We start from the raw sequence: 18,012 nt of genomic DNA, 5'->3' as shown, positions 1-18,012 counted from the left end.
CAATCAAAGTGTCACATGATCTGTCACATGATGCCTGTATAAAATCAACCTGTTCTGGAAGGACCCTGACTCTGCAACACTACTAAGCAAGCAACATGAGGTTAATATGAGATGGCCTTGGACTGAGGTGCCCTTGAGCGAGGCACCTAACTCCCAACTGCTCCCCAGGCACTGTTAGCATGGCTGCCCACTGCTCTGGGTATGTGTGTGTGCTCATTGCTTACGTGTGTGTGTGTGTGTGTGTGTGTGTGTTCACTGCTTCAGGTGGGTTAAATGCAGAGAGGAAATTTCACAAGTGTGTGACGAATAAAGTTCTTTCTTTCTTTCTTTTGAGAACCAAGGAGCACTCCAAACAGGTCAGAGACAAAGTTGTGGAGACGTATAGATCAGGGTTGGGTCATAAAAAATATCTCAAACTTTGAATATCCCAGGGAGCACCATTAAATCCATTTTGCAAAATGGAAAGAATATGGCACCACTACAAACCTGACAAGATAAGTCCACCCACCAAAACTCACAGACCGGGCAAGGAGGGCATTGATCAGAGATGCAACAAAGACACCAACGATAACGCTGAGGGAGCTGCAAAGATACACAGTGGAGATGGGAGTATCTGTCCATAGGACCACTTTAAGCCATATGCTCCACAGAGTGGGGCTTTATGGAAGAGTGGCCAGAAAAAAAGTCATTGCGTAAGAAAACACGTTTGGAGTTTGCCCAACAGCATGTGGCAGACTCCCCAAACATATGGAAGAAGGTTCTCTGGTCAAATGAGACAAAAATTGAACTTTTTGGCCATCATGGGAAATGCCATGTGTGGTGCAAACCCAACACCCTGAGAACACCATTCCTACAGTGAAGCATGGTGGTGGCAGCATCATGCTGTGGGGATGTTTTTCATCTGCAGGGACAGGAAAGCTGGTCAGGATTGGAGGAAAGATGGATGGCACTAAATACAGGGCAATTCTGGAGGAAAACCTGTTTGAGTCAGCCAGAGGTTTGAGACTGGGACGAAGGTTCATGTTCCAGCACGACAATGACCTTAAACATACTGCTAAAGCTACACTGGAGAGATTTAAAGGGAAACATTTAAATTTCTTCGAATGGCCTAATCAAAGCCCAGACCTCAATCCAATTTGGACTCTGTGGCATAACTTGAAGATTGTTGTACACCAACACAACTCATCTAACTTGTAGGAATTGGAGCAGTTTTGCCTTGAGGAATGGGCAAAATCTCAGTGGCTAGATGTGCTAAGCTAATAGAGACATACCCCAAGAGACTTGCAGCTGTAATTGCAGCAAAAGGTGGCTCGATATAAAGTATTGACTTGGGGGGGATACTTATGCACACTCCAAATTTCTGTTTTTTCATCTTAATTATTGTTTGTGTCACAATAAAAAACAACAACAATGTGCACCTTTAAAGTGGTAGGCATGTTGTGTACGGTAAATCAAATGGTGCTAACCCCCCAAAAATCCATTTTAATTCCAGCTTGTAATGCAACAAAACAGGACAAACACCAAGGGGGATGTATACTTTTGCAAGGCACTGTATATATAATCCTATTTTAAAATGCTATCCTATTTAAAATTTAATCCTATTTAAAATTTATCCTGAGAAAACATGCCTTATTCGTGGTGACTTAGGAAAGAGAGTGAGCGAGAGTGTGAGTATATTACCTGTCAAGCTTTATTGTTAGCTCTTAACTTGCTGGCGGCACGGTGGTGTAGTGGTTAGCACTGTCGCCTCACAGCAAGAAGGTTCTGGGCTCGAGCTCAGCGGCCGATGGGGGCCTTTCTGTGTGGAGTTTGCATGTTCTCTCCGTGTCTGCGTGGGTTTCCTCCGGGTGCTCCGGTTTCCCCTACAGTCCAAAGACATGCAGGTTAGGTTAATTGGTGGTTCTAAATTGTCCATGGGTCTGAATGTGAGTGTGAATGGTTGAGAGGAGAAAACCCCTATAATAATCCAGTAGAAGGCAATGGGAAACCACTACTGTAATGTTCCCTCGACACTTTGATGGCTGAAGCCGTCAGAGCGGCCACGTCACTGTAGTGATGTGCCAAAATGGATGGATGGATTAACTTGCTTTTGTAAAGAATCGAATAATTTTTAGTTTGCTTGTGCACGTAAGGCAGCTGAATTCCAGTTAAGAATGGAAATAAGGAAGAAACCTATCCAAGTATATTTCAGACCTGTGGGAAACACTAACTATGGTATCTTAGCTGTGGTTTTTTGCCCTAATATTGTTGCATAATGGTGAATTCTAAGCATGGAACTGATGTACGTACTTTTATAGTCAGCAGTTGTCCTACACTGCTCAGTGCTTTTACCCTGTTGCCATAGAAGAAGTGGCATGTTTGTATTTTGCATGTATAGTAGAGGCCGTTAGTGAATTCTCAGATGTCCTTGAAGTGCACAGAAATCCAATAATGTGGAAGAAATGCTGGACTAATCAATGTGCATTGTTTTTGCAGTGCTGCACTCAGAGAAGGCGTTTCACAATGCTGCAAAACGGAATGACACGGGAAAGATGCTGGAGCTTATTAGGAAAGGGGTCGACATCAGGGTTAAAAATAATGTAAGTCTCTTGCAACTAAGAGAGCTAATCTTGTGTTCATTTGATTTCTGGATTGATTTTGAAGTTCTGTTGTCTTATTTAAACCGTGAAAAATAGCCATACACACAAAATAGTTGATATAAAGTAACTACTCAAGTAAAAAGAAAGGCAAAGTCAGTATCCCACCTTTTGAAGCCACTGAACTTTCAGCAGTACGTAGAAACGAGAGGAAGCCCGTTCAGCGGAAATTATCTTGCACTCCAGATATTCTCTTTGGAATGCTTTGTGTTTGATCACTTTTGCACCATAGCAACGGAAACCCTCTTTTTTCTCCTCTTATCACAGGATATCACCCTTACTTCACCTCCTAATATAAAGTAAAACCACACCTCTGCAAACGTCAGTGGAATTTTCTAGCCAGTACGATGTATTACAGTTTTCCTTCATAAACGTCACCATCTTGAATGTTTTCTTAACAGTTCATTCTTAGGTCAATGTTTGAGTATCACTGGGATTAATTAAACATCTTTTCAGTTTCAACAATGTCGTTTCCTTATGTACAGGTAGACAGGAAGGCACTGCACTGGGCTGCAGGTACAGGTAGTGAAGATGCCCTGCGTCTGCTGCTGGAGCATGACACTGAGCTGGATGATGCAGACAGCGTATGTACAGTATGATGACCTGCGTGGAAGAAAATCAGTTGTCTATGTTGCAAACACTTTTTTCCATAGAGCAATTATTTATGTAGGTTTTGAATGGAAAAAATTACAACACCCCCCAGCTAAATTTACTGATGAGGGCAGAACTAAGATGTGTACAGGCAGGACCTTATATTCTGCACGGCTGATTCACGTCCGTCTGTCTGAGACTCACAGTGTGCCATGCCACTCAAGTGAAACTGTATATAGTGTGCTGTGGGTGGTAAAAGAGAGCAACTGGACTTGCTTGAAGATTCTTGAAGACGTTTCACCTCTCATCCGAAAGGCTTCTTCAGTTCTGTCTGACTAATACCCTGTCCACAGTAGGGATTTTGTACCGATACGATACTACTTTCATACCGCAACACCTGTCCACACTAGCAACTATACCGGTACTGTAGCGGTATAACTGTATCGGTATGAAACCCTCAAATGTATGGGTTTCGTATCGGTACTGTAGCGCTTCGCTGTAGTGTGGACAGATGAAGCGGTTCTGTATCGATACAAATATAATGCGCACGCGCATTATATAATGGTTCATGCGCATGCGCAATGAACCGTTCCTACTTCTTCCGGGTTATTCATACAATACAATACGCATGTGCTTTCCAGCTGTAAATAAAACGTCAAAATGGCTCAAAACGACCGTGGAGCTACATGGAGCAAAGACGAAGTTATGTGTTTGTTGGAGCTTTGGGGAGACGAGCGATGCCAGCTTTTTGACAACAAAAAGCACACACACGTTGTTTCATCCGCCAGATTCTCGGAAGGAAGTTACTTGGTAGCCATGGAAACATTTTGCGCACGCGCATTTCAACTACCGTGAAAGAAAACTGCAAACATTTCTCGCTAGTGTGGACAGATGCACTAAACTGTACCGGTATACTTTGTATCGATGCAGTTATACCACTATCGTACCGGTATATATGTGAACACAGCTTTATAGGGAGTATCAGGTATTTATCCTCTCATGGATGAAAAGCAATCCTAAGGTGTCGTTGAGTCATCCTGTTGGTGTGGGTCACTGGGGGCTGGGTGTGAACGGCCTAGAGAGTCGTTGGGGTGATCAATGGATTGTTGGTTCTCTCTGTCCTCCTGTGATGCCCCTTTTCCACCAAAGCAGTTCCAGGGCTGGTTCGGGGCCAGTGCTTAGTTTGGAACCGGGTTTTCTGCTTCCACTGACAAAGAACTGGCTCTGGGGCCAGAAAAACCGGTTCCAGGCTAGCACCAACTCTGCTGGGCCAGAGGAAAGAACCGCTTACGTCAGCGGAGTTGTTAAGACCAACAACAATAACAAGACCGCGAAAGATCGCCATTTTTAAGTGGCGAGAAGCAGCAGCTGTACAAACGCGAAGTCATCCATTATTATTATTATTATTATTATTATTATTGTTGTTGTTGCTGCTGCTGCTTCTTCCGTGTTGTTTTTGCTTCGATATTCGCGCCAAGGTTTATGCAAACGTAGCGACGTAACTGACGTATACAACGACGTAATGATGTATACAGCGACGTAATGACGTAGCTCCGCGAGCTATGGAAAAGCAAACTGGTTCTCAGCTGGCTCGCAAGTTGAACGAGTTGTGAACCAGCACCAGTACTGGCCCCGAACCAGCCCTGGAACTGATTTGGTGGAAAAGGGGTATCGAGTCACTGAAAACAGCTGGGTTTTGGTATGCATTCAGTTATCTGGGAAGTGTGCCAAGGACTGCATTGTAAGTAGCTGATAAATGGTGTCTTAAGGCCTCTGCATGCTCTTGCAACAAGGCTTTCGCAGATAGCTTTTCCCAGACAGCTGTAATTTATCGTTGAGCGGGGAGTAATAGGCGTGCGCGATGTTATTCACTGCCACAACGCAAGGGGGCGTGAAGTCGCGAAATCGCTAGGAGTAGTTGGTGGGTGTGGTTAGTGGAGTGTTTATCCTCCAGTTACTTATAATGACTAGAACTGGAGTCGTATAGATGTACGTACTTCCTCGATCAACCGCTCTTCGTGCTGCTCCATCTTTGCTCGTGTTTTTAAAAATGGCGGTCGTGAAAACAAAACAAACCGAGAAAGTAGGGAAGCGGAAGTGCGTGTACAGCGGATGTAGAGTGGACCAATCAGAGCCCTCTTGTCTGCGACGCTGTCTGCGAGGCTTCTGCGGTGGTCACAATTTTTGGGAGGTGCGCGCAGAGCGTCTGCGAAGGTGGGGGGGCTACACAGACGCCGTCTGCGACGCCATCTGCGAGGACTGGGTTGCCAGCATAAATTGGCCTTCAGACCACCACCTCTGTTCAGTGATGGCCATTCCAGGTTGACAAAAATGGCTTCTTTAACTCCTCGCTCATACCAACGATCCTCTCTGGCTAAAACGCGTACGTTGCAATTCTGAAATGAATGTCCTTTGTTCTTAAGATGAAGATAGACAGCAGAGTCCTGGCCTGAGGAACTGGCTCTCCTGTGTTGAGCCATGCGCCTGTGAAGCGGTTGTTTTGTTTCCCCAATATACGAGGCCGTGCATTCCTCACTGCACTGAATGGCATACACTACGTTGTCCTGTTTGTGTCTGGCTATTCTGTCCTTAGGGTGGACCAGTTTCTGCTTCAGGGTGTTACTGGGTCTGAAATGTACCGGAATTATGTGTTTGTAGAAGATCCTCCCGAGTTTCTCAGATCTTCGGATCTTCTACAAACACAACATTGCGGTACATAATACTCCCTATTAGTCAGACAGAACTGAAGAAGCCTTTCGGATGAGAGGTGAAACGTCTTCAAGAATCTTCAAGCAAGTCCAGTTGCTCTCTTTTTACCACCCACAGTTTACTATGACCTGGATGACTGAGAATCTTCACAGACATGTATATAGTGTGCAAGCAGAAGAGTGTTTACTTCAAGTAGGAAAGCACAATTTTGATAGCTATGTGGGAGGAACAAGCAACACCAGTCATGTGAATCTTAAAGTTAAATATCATGCAAGATTTACTTAAGATCTTGACTTTCTGCTTTGCACAGGAACAATTCTGGTGAGTTTTACACACAGGAAAGTCACCAATCTGAACCCAATTGAATGCCTATTAGAGATTTAGAGTGATGTTTTAGACACCAGATAATGGGAATGTTCTTTTTTTGAAGAATGGTGTTCATCCCTCCAGTACAAATCCAGAGACTTGTAGAATGTATAACAATATTGCTTGTAGTTGCCCAGCAGCTTATTAACACCTTATGTTTTTTTTTCTTTAATCTGTCACCCCCTGTATAAAGAGGTGCTCTTTATAAGGGGTACACACTGAACAAGTGACCAAGCTATCATGAGGGTTCTGTGACCAACATGTAGGAGAGATAATTCAAGTGTTTTCAGTTTGAATGGGTGAAAAGAAAAAGTACACGTTACTCAGTGCATTTACATGCACATCCAAATCGAGCTACTGTCGGTAATCGAGCTAAGGGTCCCAGCAGGGGTGCCAGAGAAATCCAATCCTACATGCACACAAGGAAATCGAGCTATTGTGTTGAGGTACATTGTGCACCCGAGCCACAGGTGGCGCTACACGCCCCATCGTGTTGGTACACTTCCGGTTGTCGTCATGAAGAAGAGCTATTCAAGAGTATAAACAAAGTTATCAGTTCCGTGTTCACAAGAAGAACGACGACGAGGACAGCAACATCGAGATATATATATATATATATATATATATATATATATATATATATATATATATATATTCAACTCCTTAAAGGAACAGTCCACCGTACTTCCATAATGAAATATGCTCTTATCTGAATTGAGACGAGCTGCTCCGTACCTCTCCGAGCTTTGCGCGACCTCCCAGTCAGTCAGACGCAGTCAGACGCGCTGTCACTCCTGTTAGCAATGTAGCTAGGCTCAGTATGGCCAATGGTATTTTTTGGGGCTGTAGTTAGATGCGACCAAACTCTTCCGCGTTTTTCCTGTTTACATAGGTTTATATGACCAGTGATATGAAACAAGTTCAGTTACACAAATTGAAATGTAGCGATTTTCTATGCTATGGAAAGTCCGCACTATAATGACAGGCGTACTAACACCTTCTGCGCGCTTCGACAGTGCATTGATATCTGAGCTCCGTATCAATGCGCTGCTGAAGCGCGCGGACGGTGTTAGTACGCCTGTCATTATAGTGCCGACTTTCCATAGCATAGAAAATCGCTACGTTTCAATTTGTGTAACTGAACTTGTTTCATATCACTGGTCATATAAACCTATGTAAACAGGAAAAACGCGGAAGAGTTTGGTCGCATCTAACTACAGCCCCAAAAAATAACATTGGCCATGCTGGCCTAGCTACATTGCTAACAGGAGTGACAGCGCGTCTGACTGCGTCTGACTGACTGGGAGGTCGCGCAAAGCTCGGAGAGGTACGGAGCAGCTCGTCTCAATTCAGATAAGAGCATATTTCATTATGGAAGTACGGTGGACTGTTCCTTTAAGCTGAATGAGCATGAACTCTATCTCCTCATTGCTCCAGAAGTACACGTTTCTACTACTGTTGTCATGCCGACCGAGGCTGTTGTGTTTCCCGCTTGTGGTCTCATCACTCGTCACTTCCGGAAGGGGCAGTGCTGAAGTAAGTAACTCGACTACGTAGCCCGATAGGGTTTACATGCACTAAGTAGCTCGGCTACAGTCGCATAATCTAGGTCGCGTAGCTCGATTACGAGAAATCCAGCTCGGTTTGATTTCAGCTGAGCTAAGGTGTTTCCATGGCATTTAGAACTTCGATTTCAGTCGAGCTACGGCAAAAATTCAATTTTCTCTATGTGCATGTAAACGCACTGATAGACTTCAGTATTACCCAGGGTGTTTTCTTAAAAATAAAGGACTCATTCCTTTTACTATGTCTGAACTAAGAACAAAGAGCTCTGCGTAATTATCCTCCATCCATTTTTGGCTTATCACTACAGTGACATGGCCACTCTGACAGCTTCAGCCATCAAAGTCTCTAGGGAACATTACATTAGTGGTTTCCCGTTGCCTTCTACTGGATTAGTATAGACCCTTTTCAGTCACGTGACCTTCGTAAACGCGACCGCCATTTTGGACATGTAGTGGACTTCGGCTCGAATCAGTTTGAATGCGAGGAAGGCGACAAACGAAAAACATAAAAGAAAAAGGAGCGAGATGCAGAAAACACCTTCACTATCCAGTGACGTAGGGCATTTACAGGGTGAGCAGAGGGAGAGGTATTTGCAAAAATTGAGGTTAGCAGGCTTAGAGAACGACGTTTACCTGCTTCCACCAGGATTGTTCACTGATGTACGGAAGTACACGAAGCCCTCGTCTTTACCTGACTTCGGCCCACATGATCTGTATACCTATGTCATTAAAAACCCATCGACATACACGCCAACGTCCGAGGTTCCGGAGCGCGCTCCGGCTTGCTCCAGGAGTGCTCCGGCCGAGGTTACGGAGTGTGCTTAATTTGAGGGCAACCTCGGCCGGAGTGTGCTCCGGAACCTCGGCCGGAGCACTCCGGGAGCAAGCCGGCGCGCGCTGCTTAATTTGAAGGGAACCTCGGCCGGAGCACTCCGGGAGCAAGCCGGCGCACGCTGCTTAATTTGAGGGAGAGCAAGCCGGAGCGCGCTCCGGAACCTCGGACGTTGGCTCCGGCAGCTATTTACACTGGATCCGGTGTAAATAGCTGCCGGATCATAATTACAGTAAACTAGTAAATACAGTAAAGGAAAAACTTGAGACTGAAAGGTTTTAACAGTCATCCAAATGACTGAACGTAAACATTGCTACAGTAACATACCAGCTACTATGTTGTTGACATTAGCTAGTCAACAATAGCTACTACAGAAGAACAAAGAGGTTACAATGGGTTATTTTAGCCTGTTTGGTTACACACTCGCCGCCACAGAATGTTAACAGCAATGTAATGCCTTTTCTGGCTAATTTTATTCGTCTTACCTCCAACAAAGTGGTCACTACACAAGCGTTGGTATGCTGAGGGCTGCCAATCTGTTAATGGCCGCTATCCATCTTCTCCGTCGGGATCCGATAAAATGATAACCCTTGCCTTGTTTGTTGATGGTTACTACATCCAGGTGCACAACAATATAGTGGCATGATGGAAGTCTTGCTGAAAGTAAAAGCTTTCTTTGCTGCCGTTCCTCAATGTTGGCTGTGGTAAACTACTGGTAGTACACGTCCAAAATGGCGGCCGCGTTTGTCGTGACGTCACGTGAAGAGGGTCCATAGAGGTTTTCTCCTCTCAACCATTCACACCTATGGGCCACCAATTAGCCTAACCTGAATGTCTTTGGACTGTGGGGGGGGAACCAGAGCACCCATTGGAAACCCACGCAGATAACATGCAAACTCCACACAGAAAGGCCCCCACCAACTGCTGGGCTCGAACCCAGAACCTTCTTGCTATGAGGCGACAGTGTTAACCACTACACCACCGTGCCGCCCATAATTATCCTACTGATGAATATTCCATGTAACAGAAAATTTCTTCTTCTTATGTATCCAGCAAGATGGATAACCACCTGTCAGCATTATTTTCTGTGATATCTACCTGATGCACTCATACTGACTCCATTCAGCATCTAATTGCAACATTACCATAGGATCATTACTGGTTAGATATTATCTGAGAGCTAGACCTTTCTCAGCACAGCAGTGACACTGATATGGTTGTGACTTGGCAGTGTGTGTGGTGATGGCACAAGTATATCAGACACACCCTGTAAACTGACCATTTGCTTCTTTCTGTAACCTGCTAAGATGTACACCTCTACAAACTGCGTGTGTTTGTTTTCCAGTTTGGCATGAGTGCACTGCTGCTGGCAGCGTGGTTCGGTCACTTAAAAATATTGCAGATCCTTGTCTCATCTGGTGCAAAACTCAACTGTGAAAACAAAGTAAGGAACACACTGTGATTTGATGGTGGGGGAGGGGGACTTTTATTCTTATTATTTTTTTAAAACCTACTTAAAGGAGATACGCAGAACCTTTATTTTTAAATAAATTTCTGAGTGGATAGTATCTCCATCTTTGACTCTTGTATGCTGCATAAATGGGATTTAAAAATATATATATTTTTGAGAGTTAAAATCAACCGCAAAGTTGGCATTTGAGCTGCCCCGCTGAGCCAGCCAGCCCCGAGTGCGTGACGTCACAGCGGTAACTAGTTTTAGGGCCGAGGCCTTTGACAGCTATAGACCAAAGTCATATAAATAAAAATTTATGGTGGAAGTAAGAAATACTGTTACCGACTTACTCAACTAAGACTGATTTGACTTCATTGATTGTGGGTTGACTCTCATTAAAACAGGATAGGTGTTCTAACTTATGCAACAGACATGTACATGCATGCATTTTCACTGATAAAACGTAAAAGGCTAATTAAATAAATCAGATGAACTGAGACAATCACATTCTGAAGCAAGTTAAATAATCTTATACCGGTAACTTAAATGCACAATACAAGTTACATGTATTAATCTAAATGCAGGTAAACAATGTGTTGTTTTTGTTGTTTTTTAATCCAAATGAGAGTCGGAGCTTACCTGTCTGTGTTCTCGCTTCTTGAAGGCCGATCTTGTGGCCGATTGTTTTGAAACAATCTGACTTTCAGTTCTCCGTTCATTCGCTTCTTCCACGTAAGGGCGAGATGGCAGCAATATCCAGTGGAGAAAATCAGACGGCTGCTCCACTCATTCTCCATACTGACTACTCCGCCATTACTGCTCGGCTCAGGCAATTACTAAACCCCGGGATGGTTATAGGTTACAATTTTGGGGGCGCCGTGGCTCAGTCGACTAAGGCGCCATACCATAAATCCAGGGACCCGGGTTTGATTCTGACCCGAGGCCATTTCCCAATCCCTCCCCGTCTCTCTTTCCAGCTCATTTCCTGTCTCTACACTGTCCTATCCAATAAAGGTGAAAAAAAGCACAAAAAAAAAATCTAAAAAAAAAAACCCGGGACGGAACAGGATGTCACCGGTTTTAGCAACAACCATGGGGAGGTCACTGCCCGAGCGATGTGTCTTGTTCCGTTACGTCCCGGGAGAACTGGTGCAACTAAACTCACTTTCCGTTTAAAAATAAATAAATACTTTCCTTTTCTTGTAGTTTTATTTAATTGTTGATACTGCATCTTCTTTCATTACGGGCTTATAGCCAACGCTCCTCAGCAGATCAGAGGTTTCGTACGAGTCTTCAGTAAAATGTGCAGAGCAGAGGAGAGACCACTTCGTAACCGCCCAATGTGCCCGTGAACTTCTCGCAAAACCCGTCCAAATCTTTGCAGTTTGAACATTCTTGGGCCATGAATGCAACGTAAATCCACCTTCTGTCATATTGCTGCACCCAGCAACACATCTACGTGGCATGGCAATAAATTAGCTCAAAATGGAGGATCGGAGTTGCAGTCAGCTCTGTGTTTTAGTATAGCGGAAATGGCGATGAGACCGATAGACTTCTTGCTGTGACGTCACGGACATCAAGGCCATTCACTCAGACCGCTACCTATATGAATCACTTTAATCGTAAAAATGACGATATTAGATTCATTGTTAATGCTTAAAACTATTCCTGTGCCATTCTTGAGGTCTCAAGGAATTTATAAACAAAAGTGAGGCCATGGTTCTGCGTATATGCTTTAAAGGAAGGCTCTACCTAGAAACATATAAAATAAATTTATATTGAAATATTTGTGATGTACTTCATGATTCTGGTGCTTACCTGTTGGTCCTTGTCGTGGGTCAGCTAAACCTCATGAGAGGAGCTCATGCTTTTGGCACATGCATGATAACTCAGGAAGGGGCTGTTACTTAGTTTATAAGTTGGACCAGGGAAATTAGTGCAGGGAGAACAAGTAAACACTTAGCTCCAGATATACTAAAAGGACTGGATTTGTAAGTCAGTGAACTAATGTGAATTTTTAGAAGAATCTGAAATTAATCTTCCGTTCAGTGATTGATGCAATCCTGCTCCGCAGAATGGGCTGAATCTTCTGCACTGTGCTGCCCAGCGAGGTCATATTCATATTCTCGAGTACATCATGGAAGATCTGGAGGATATACGACTTGACAGAGTTGACAAGGTGATGATCCATTTCATTCTACCTTGTCCTCCCATGTGACTGTGCAGTTAATGTATGCTTTGGATATTTTTGTATTGCTCTAAACATGCATTGGTGCGATCATGGAAATGGTTAATGTTATATACTTACTGTTAGTTTCTGTTATCACTTGCATTCTAGCAGTTATAAATAGTCACTCCCTCACCAGACTCTCTCTTTCATCTCTCTTGAAGTTAATAAAACAAAGGAGGATTTGTCATGCAGTTTGTCATGTTACAATGACAACCATGTTCCACCATGTTAGGGTGGAAAACATAAAGTTACAGCTTTACCTTTGAGTGTTACAAAGCACTAGTGGTTAGTGTGTCCGCCTCTCGATCGGGAGATCACGAGTTCGACTCATGGTCAGGTCATACCAAAGACCATCATAAAAATGGTACCTACTGCCATCTGGCAAGGCACGCTGCAATACAGATGCGACTGGAGAGTGAAATTCTTGCGGTTACCAGAGGACTAGCCCCCCACTGTAACCCTAGCTATGTAATAGGCGAGAGGCCGAGGGCTACGTTAACGGAGATCAGAGCTGCCCTATGCGCCACATGGTGTGGGAAGGACTTTGATTTGTTACAAAGCACTGACGCCGGAGACTCCTTCCAAAAAATGCTAAATAGACATCACCTCACAAAAAATTTTACCATATCAACAAGTACATACCTGTTTTAAAATCTGTTTATTGTAAAGCACATGCCATACAAGTTGCTACCATAAAAACAAATAAGAGTGAGTGCATTAATATCAGCCTGTGTGTTTCCTTGCAGTATTAAGAATCAAGACTTTAACAGCATGGCCTAAAATTATATATTAAATATGGAATATATAATATAGTTACATTATAAGGGTCAAAACTTCCTAGGTTGAATCATTCCCTTGTGTCTGTTGATATGGTGCAAGAGCTTGTATGGATTGAAGTATAAGCTTGTACTGCGTAAGCATAGACAAATGGGTGCTCTTCTAGAAAGATTAACAGAGTAGTGATTGCATAAACTTTATTGCAAACATTCTTTTAAATATTAAACACAAGGTTTTGTTGACTTAATTGACTAAAGTACTTGTCACCACCTAAAAACATGGGCTAAATATGATAATTGAGACCTTTGTACCCTCTCAAGGTTGAATGTACTGTCTTAAGTATAGCACATTAAAGTGAGGGCAAAACACAGAGCCATATTCCAGGTTTGGTTTATGACTTTTCATTGGTGATTGCAAAAATAAGTTAAAATTAATATAAGCTACTATTGATAGGCATACTGCTATAAACAACTTTTAAAGTCGTCAAGTAGCACCGCTTTTCTAGTCACTAAAACCTAATCACAAATGTTTTAATTAAATATGTAATATTTAAGTAATATTGGCTGGCATTGAGTGGTCTATCAGATATATTCCATTCGGCTACGACTCGTTCACTGTCATGCTAGCGGAATGGAATATATTTGATATACCATGAAAAAAGTCATTATTATTATTATTAATACACATTCCTTTCGGGTGTTCAATGTGTCTTTCAGAATTCTTTCAAAATCTTCCATATTTAACAAAGCAAACCTGGTGGCCATGTTTGTTTAAAAATTGTCACAGTTGCTCACTAATGCGGAAGTTTTATGTCTCCGACATGTGATGTCACATTATCTTGACAACCATGCAATATCATAAACCATATTCAACGCTCATTCTCCATTGGGTAGAGTGACATAATACACGTAGGATAAGTGATATGCTAACAAGATTGCATGCTATCAAACCAAATTAATGGAACCTGCTAGAAGGGAATATAATACATATGTTATTTACCAGCTGGGAGGTCTGTATCGTGAAATACCGTGACCGAGGTCTTGAAAGTACTGAGCGAGGCCCTCTGGGCCGAGGTCAGTGTTCAAGGCCGAGGTCACGGTATTTCACCATATGGACCGACCTTAAGCCACAGGCACAGATAGAGGGTGGGACGGGTGGGATTCGTCCCACCCAGATTTAAATTCACCTCGTTCGGTCCCCCCCACTTATAGGGAGGAAAAAAACGTCTATGCTGTCTTTCTTTGCATAAGGCAAACCTCACGGAAAAATCAAAAGACTAATTACCATTCGGTTTATTGAGGTGCACAGCAGTACATACATAGTTGCAACGACTCACATAAAACAAAACAAAGACTGATATTCGGTTGGTTGAGCTGCGCAGACTGCACAGGTTGCGAGCTCGAGCTTGGTTGCTATGGTTACCCACAAGAAGTTTGACAGGCATATCGGGGACAGCTCCTAGTTCAGGACCCCAACACGGCATGATGAAGGGTGCCAAACCGAAAAGGCAGAAAACGATTGCATCGTTTTTTCAAAAAACAACGACTGTAAGTAAACTGTGCCTTACTTTATCATATCACCTTGCAATTTTTTGATAGTCTGTTCAAAGTAATGTCGTAGTGAAAGTAAAATCGTACGGAGTAGAGATGCCTTTCTGGTAGCCTCCTTCTTTCGGTGGTAGCCTGTAGATACAGTGCTCAGAAGGCAGTTTTAATGTTTAATCTGGCATTCCCTGCCATAATTTCAGCGAGCATACTGTTTCATAAGGAAACTTTGCGAAGAGTTGTTGACTGACTGCCGCTCACGCAACACACAGGCATAGTTAGAAAGTCAACACATGTTGGGGTTGGTTTGCTGGCAGCTTTGTCCCCCCCAGTTCAAAAAACGTATCTGCGCCCCTGCCTTAAGCTGGTAAATATATTTATTTTTTCTTTACCAAATTCTAACAGAAAATGAGAATGCATGAAAGGGAAAGCTGAGCCGAGCCGAGGCGAGCTGCCATTTTGAATCCTCGTTCACAGCTGTAATGCAAATTGCTTTCTCCTTGGTATACAAGTGCACTTCCATGACAGGAAAAAAAAACTACATTTTGCCGCCTATGTAGTCCCCTATTTATACAAAATTGAGTCATTCAGGATTCAGCCATGTTTTTGCTTGGTGTTAGCAAGTTAGGTTTTTAGCTTTCTCCTGAAATGTTTTCTTTTATTTCTTCTTCCTCAGGGTAGTAAAACTCGCTTTCGCTGTGAACACTGTCGTTATCGCTATCCATGCTGTAAAATTAGCGCTATTCTCCTGAGAAGTGCGAAAATAAATGTTGACAAAAAATTGCTACTATGTTTGTTTGTTGTGAACAAGCAAGTCGCCAGAGGTCTGTAACCGGGGTCCATAACTGGGGTCCGTACCATAGGATACGGACCCGCTCACCAGCCAATCAGAGCGCAGGATTTGATGGAAACCGGACCGCGAAAAAAAAAGTTATTTACCAGCTGGGAGGTCCGTATCGTGAAATACCGTGACCGAGGTCTTGAAAGTACTGAGTGAGGCCCTCTGGGCCGAGGTCAGTATTCAAGGCGGAGGTCACGGTATTTCACCATACGGACCGACCTTAAGCTGGTGAATAATATGTTTATTTTTTTCTTTACCAAATTCTAACAGAAAACGAGAGCGCCCGAAAGGGAAAACCGAGGCGATGCGAGCCGCCATTTTGAATCCTCATTCACGGCTGTAATGCAAATTGCTTCCTCCTCAGTATACAAGTGCACTTCCATGGCAGGGGAAAAAAACCCTACATTTTGCCGCCTATGTAGTCCCCTATTTATACAAAATTGAGTCATTCAGGATTCAGCCATGTTTTTGCTTGGTGTTTTTGCTCGACCAAAGTTATACAGTATTATGGCCTTTATATTGCATAAATAAAGCCATTTAGTGAAACTTTGAAGAAGAGATTGTACTGGTTTAAAGTTTTTACCAAACGTAATATTATGTATTAGGATAACATGGTCCAAAATGGGCCTCATTAACTAATGAGATCAAACTGTTAGCAAGTTAGAGGTTTTTAGCTTTCTCCTGAAATGTTTTCTTTTATTTCTTCTTCCTCAGGGTAGTAAAACTCGCTTTCGCTGTGAACACTGTCGTTATCACTATCCATGCTGTAAAATTAATGCTATTTTGAATCCTCAATCATGGCTGTAATGCAAATGGCTTCCTCCTCAGTATACAAGTGCACTTCCATGGCAGGAAAAAAACTAAATTTTGCCGCCTATGTAGTCCCCTATTTATACAAAATTGAGTCATTCAGGATTCAGCCATGTTTTTGCTCAGTGTTAGCAAATTACAGGTTTTTAGCTTTCTCCTGAAATGTGTTCTTTTATTTCTTCTTCCTCAGGGTAGTAAAACTCGCTTTCGCTGTGAAGACTGTCGTTATCGCTATCCATGATGTAAAATTAATGCTATTCTCCTGAGAAATGCTGGCAAAAATTTATAAGATTTTTGATAATCTTATAAATAAATCTTATAAAAAAAGATAAATGTTGACAAAAATTGCTACTATGTTTGTTGTGAACGAGCGAGTCGCCAGAGGTCCATAACTGGGGTCCGTACCGTAGGATACGGACCCGCTTGCCAGCCAATCAGAGCACAGGATTTGGACCGCGAAAAAAATATTGTTTTTATTCCATAAAAAAAGTGTCCTGTATGTATAATAATAGAGAATATAGCCTACTAATACAGTATAATGGCTTTCTGAGATAAACAGTTGGCAGTGATGTAATTCTGACGTTTATTAGGAATTTGTGCATGCTGTCCTATCTGCCCCATGTCCCACTTTTCCTGTGTGTCAGTCAGGTAAGACAGCATTTCACCTGGCAGCAGAGCATGGACATTTGGAGGTGACAGAGTATCTTATTGGCATGGGCTGTGCTCACAACTTCAAGGACAAGGTAAGACACAGTAGGAGGCGTGAAAAATTTCAGCCCCGTTGCTCTGCTAATTAAACCCCTCCTGGGTCCTGGAGGATAAAACAAATGAGAGAGTACAGATTAACAGCCTGCTTGCATCAGTCATGTGTGATGAGTCAAGTTTTAAACAGCTCAGTGAAAGATGAAATTTACACAGTCTTCCTATTTACCTCAAATGTAGTCAGTCAAACAAGACATGTTTGCTGTCTACAGGGAGTGCAGAATTATTAGGCAAATGAGTATGTTGACCACATTACCCTCTCTATGCATGTTGGCCTACTCCAAGCTGCATAGGCTTGAAAGCCTCCTACCAATTAAGCATACCAGGTGATGTGCATCTCTGTAATGAAAAGGGGTGTGGTCTAATGACATCAACACCCTATATCAGGTGTGCAAAATTATTAGGCAACTTCCTTTCCTTTGGCAAAATGGGTCAGAAGAGGGATTTGACGGACTCAGAAAAGTCAAAAATAGTGACATATATTGCAAAGGGATGGAGCACTCTTAAAATTGCCCAGCTTTTGAAGCGTGACCATCGAACAATCAAGCGCTTCATTCAAAATAGTCAACAGGGTCGCAAGAAGCGCGTTGAAAAAAAAAAGGCGCAAACTAACTGCCCGTGAACTGAGGAAAGTCAAGCGTGAAGCTGCCAAGATGCCACTCGCCACCAGTTTTGCCATATTTCAGAGCTGCAACATCACTGGAGTGTCAAAAAGCACAAGGTGTGCAATACTCAGGGACACGGCCAAGGTAACAAAGGCTGAAAAACGACCACCACTGAACAAGACACACAAGATGAAACGTCAAGACTGGGCCAAGAAGTATCACAAGACTGATTTTTCTAAGGTCTTATGGACAGATGAAATGAGAGTGAGTCTTGATGGGCCAGATGGATGG

General features: G+C 43.0%; 1 protein-coding gene across 1 annotated transcript in view; it reads left to right on the top strand.

Moving 5' to 3' along the window:
• ankdd1a (ankyrin repeat and death domain containing 1A) overlaps nucleotides 1-18,012 on the top strand; it is a 51,222-nt gene that overhangs the window by 10,379 nt on the left and 22,831 nt on the right. Inside the window, exons 2-6 of the mRNA XM_060940471.1 lie at nucleotides 2,476-2,579; nucleotides 3,122-3,220; nucleotides 10,045-10,143; nucleotides 12,227-12,331; nucleotides 16,999-17,097. Coding sequence (XP_060796454.1) covers nucleotides 2,476-2,579; nucleotides 3,122-3,220; nucleotides 10,045-10,143; nucleotides 12,227-12,331; nucleotides 16,999-17,097 — 506 coding nt within the window. The remainder of the gene's footprint in view (nucleotides 1-2,475; nucleotides 2,580-3,121; nucleotides 3,221-10,044; nucleotides 10,144-12,226; nucleotides 12,332-16,998; nucleotides 17,098-18,012) is intronic.

This window comes from Neoarius graeffei, chromosome 15, assembly GCF_027579695.1.
Source record: "Neoarius graeffei isolate fNeoGra1 chromosome 15, fNeoGra1.pri, whole genome shotgun sequence".
NCBI lineage: Eukaryota > Metazoa > Chordata > Actinopteri > Siluriformes > Ariidae > Neoarius > Neoarius graeffei.
This window is presented reverse-complemented; position numbering and strand designations above follow the sequence as displayed.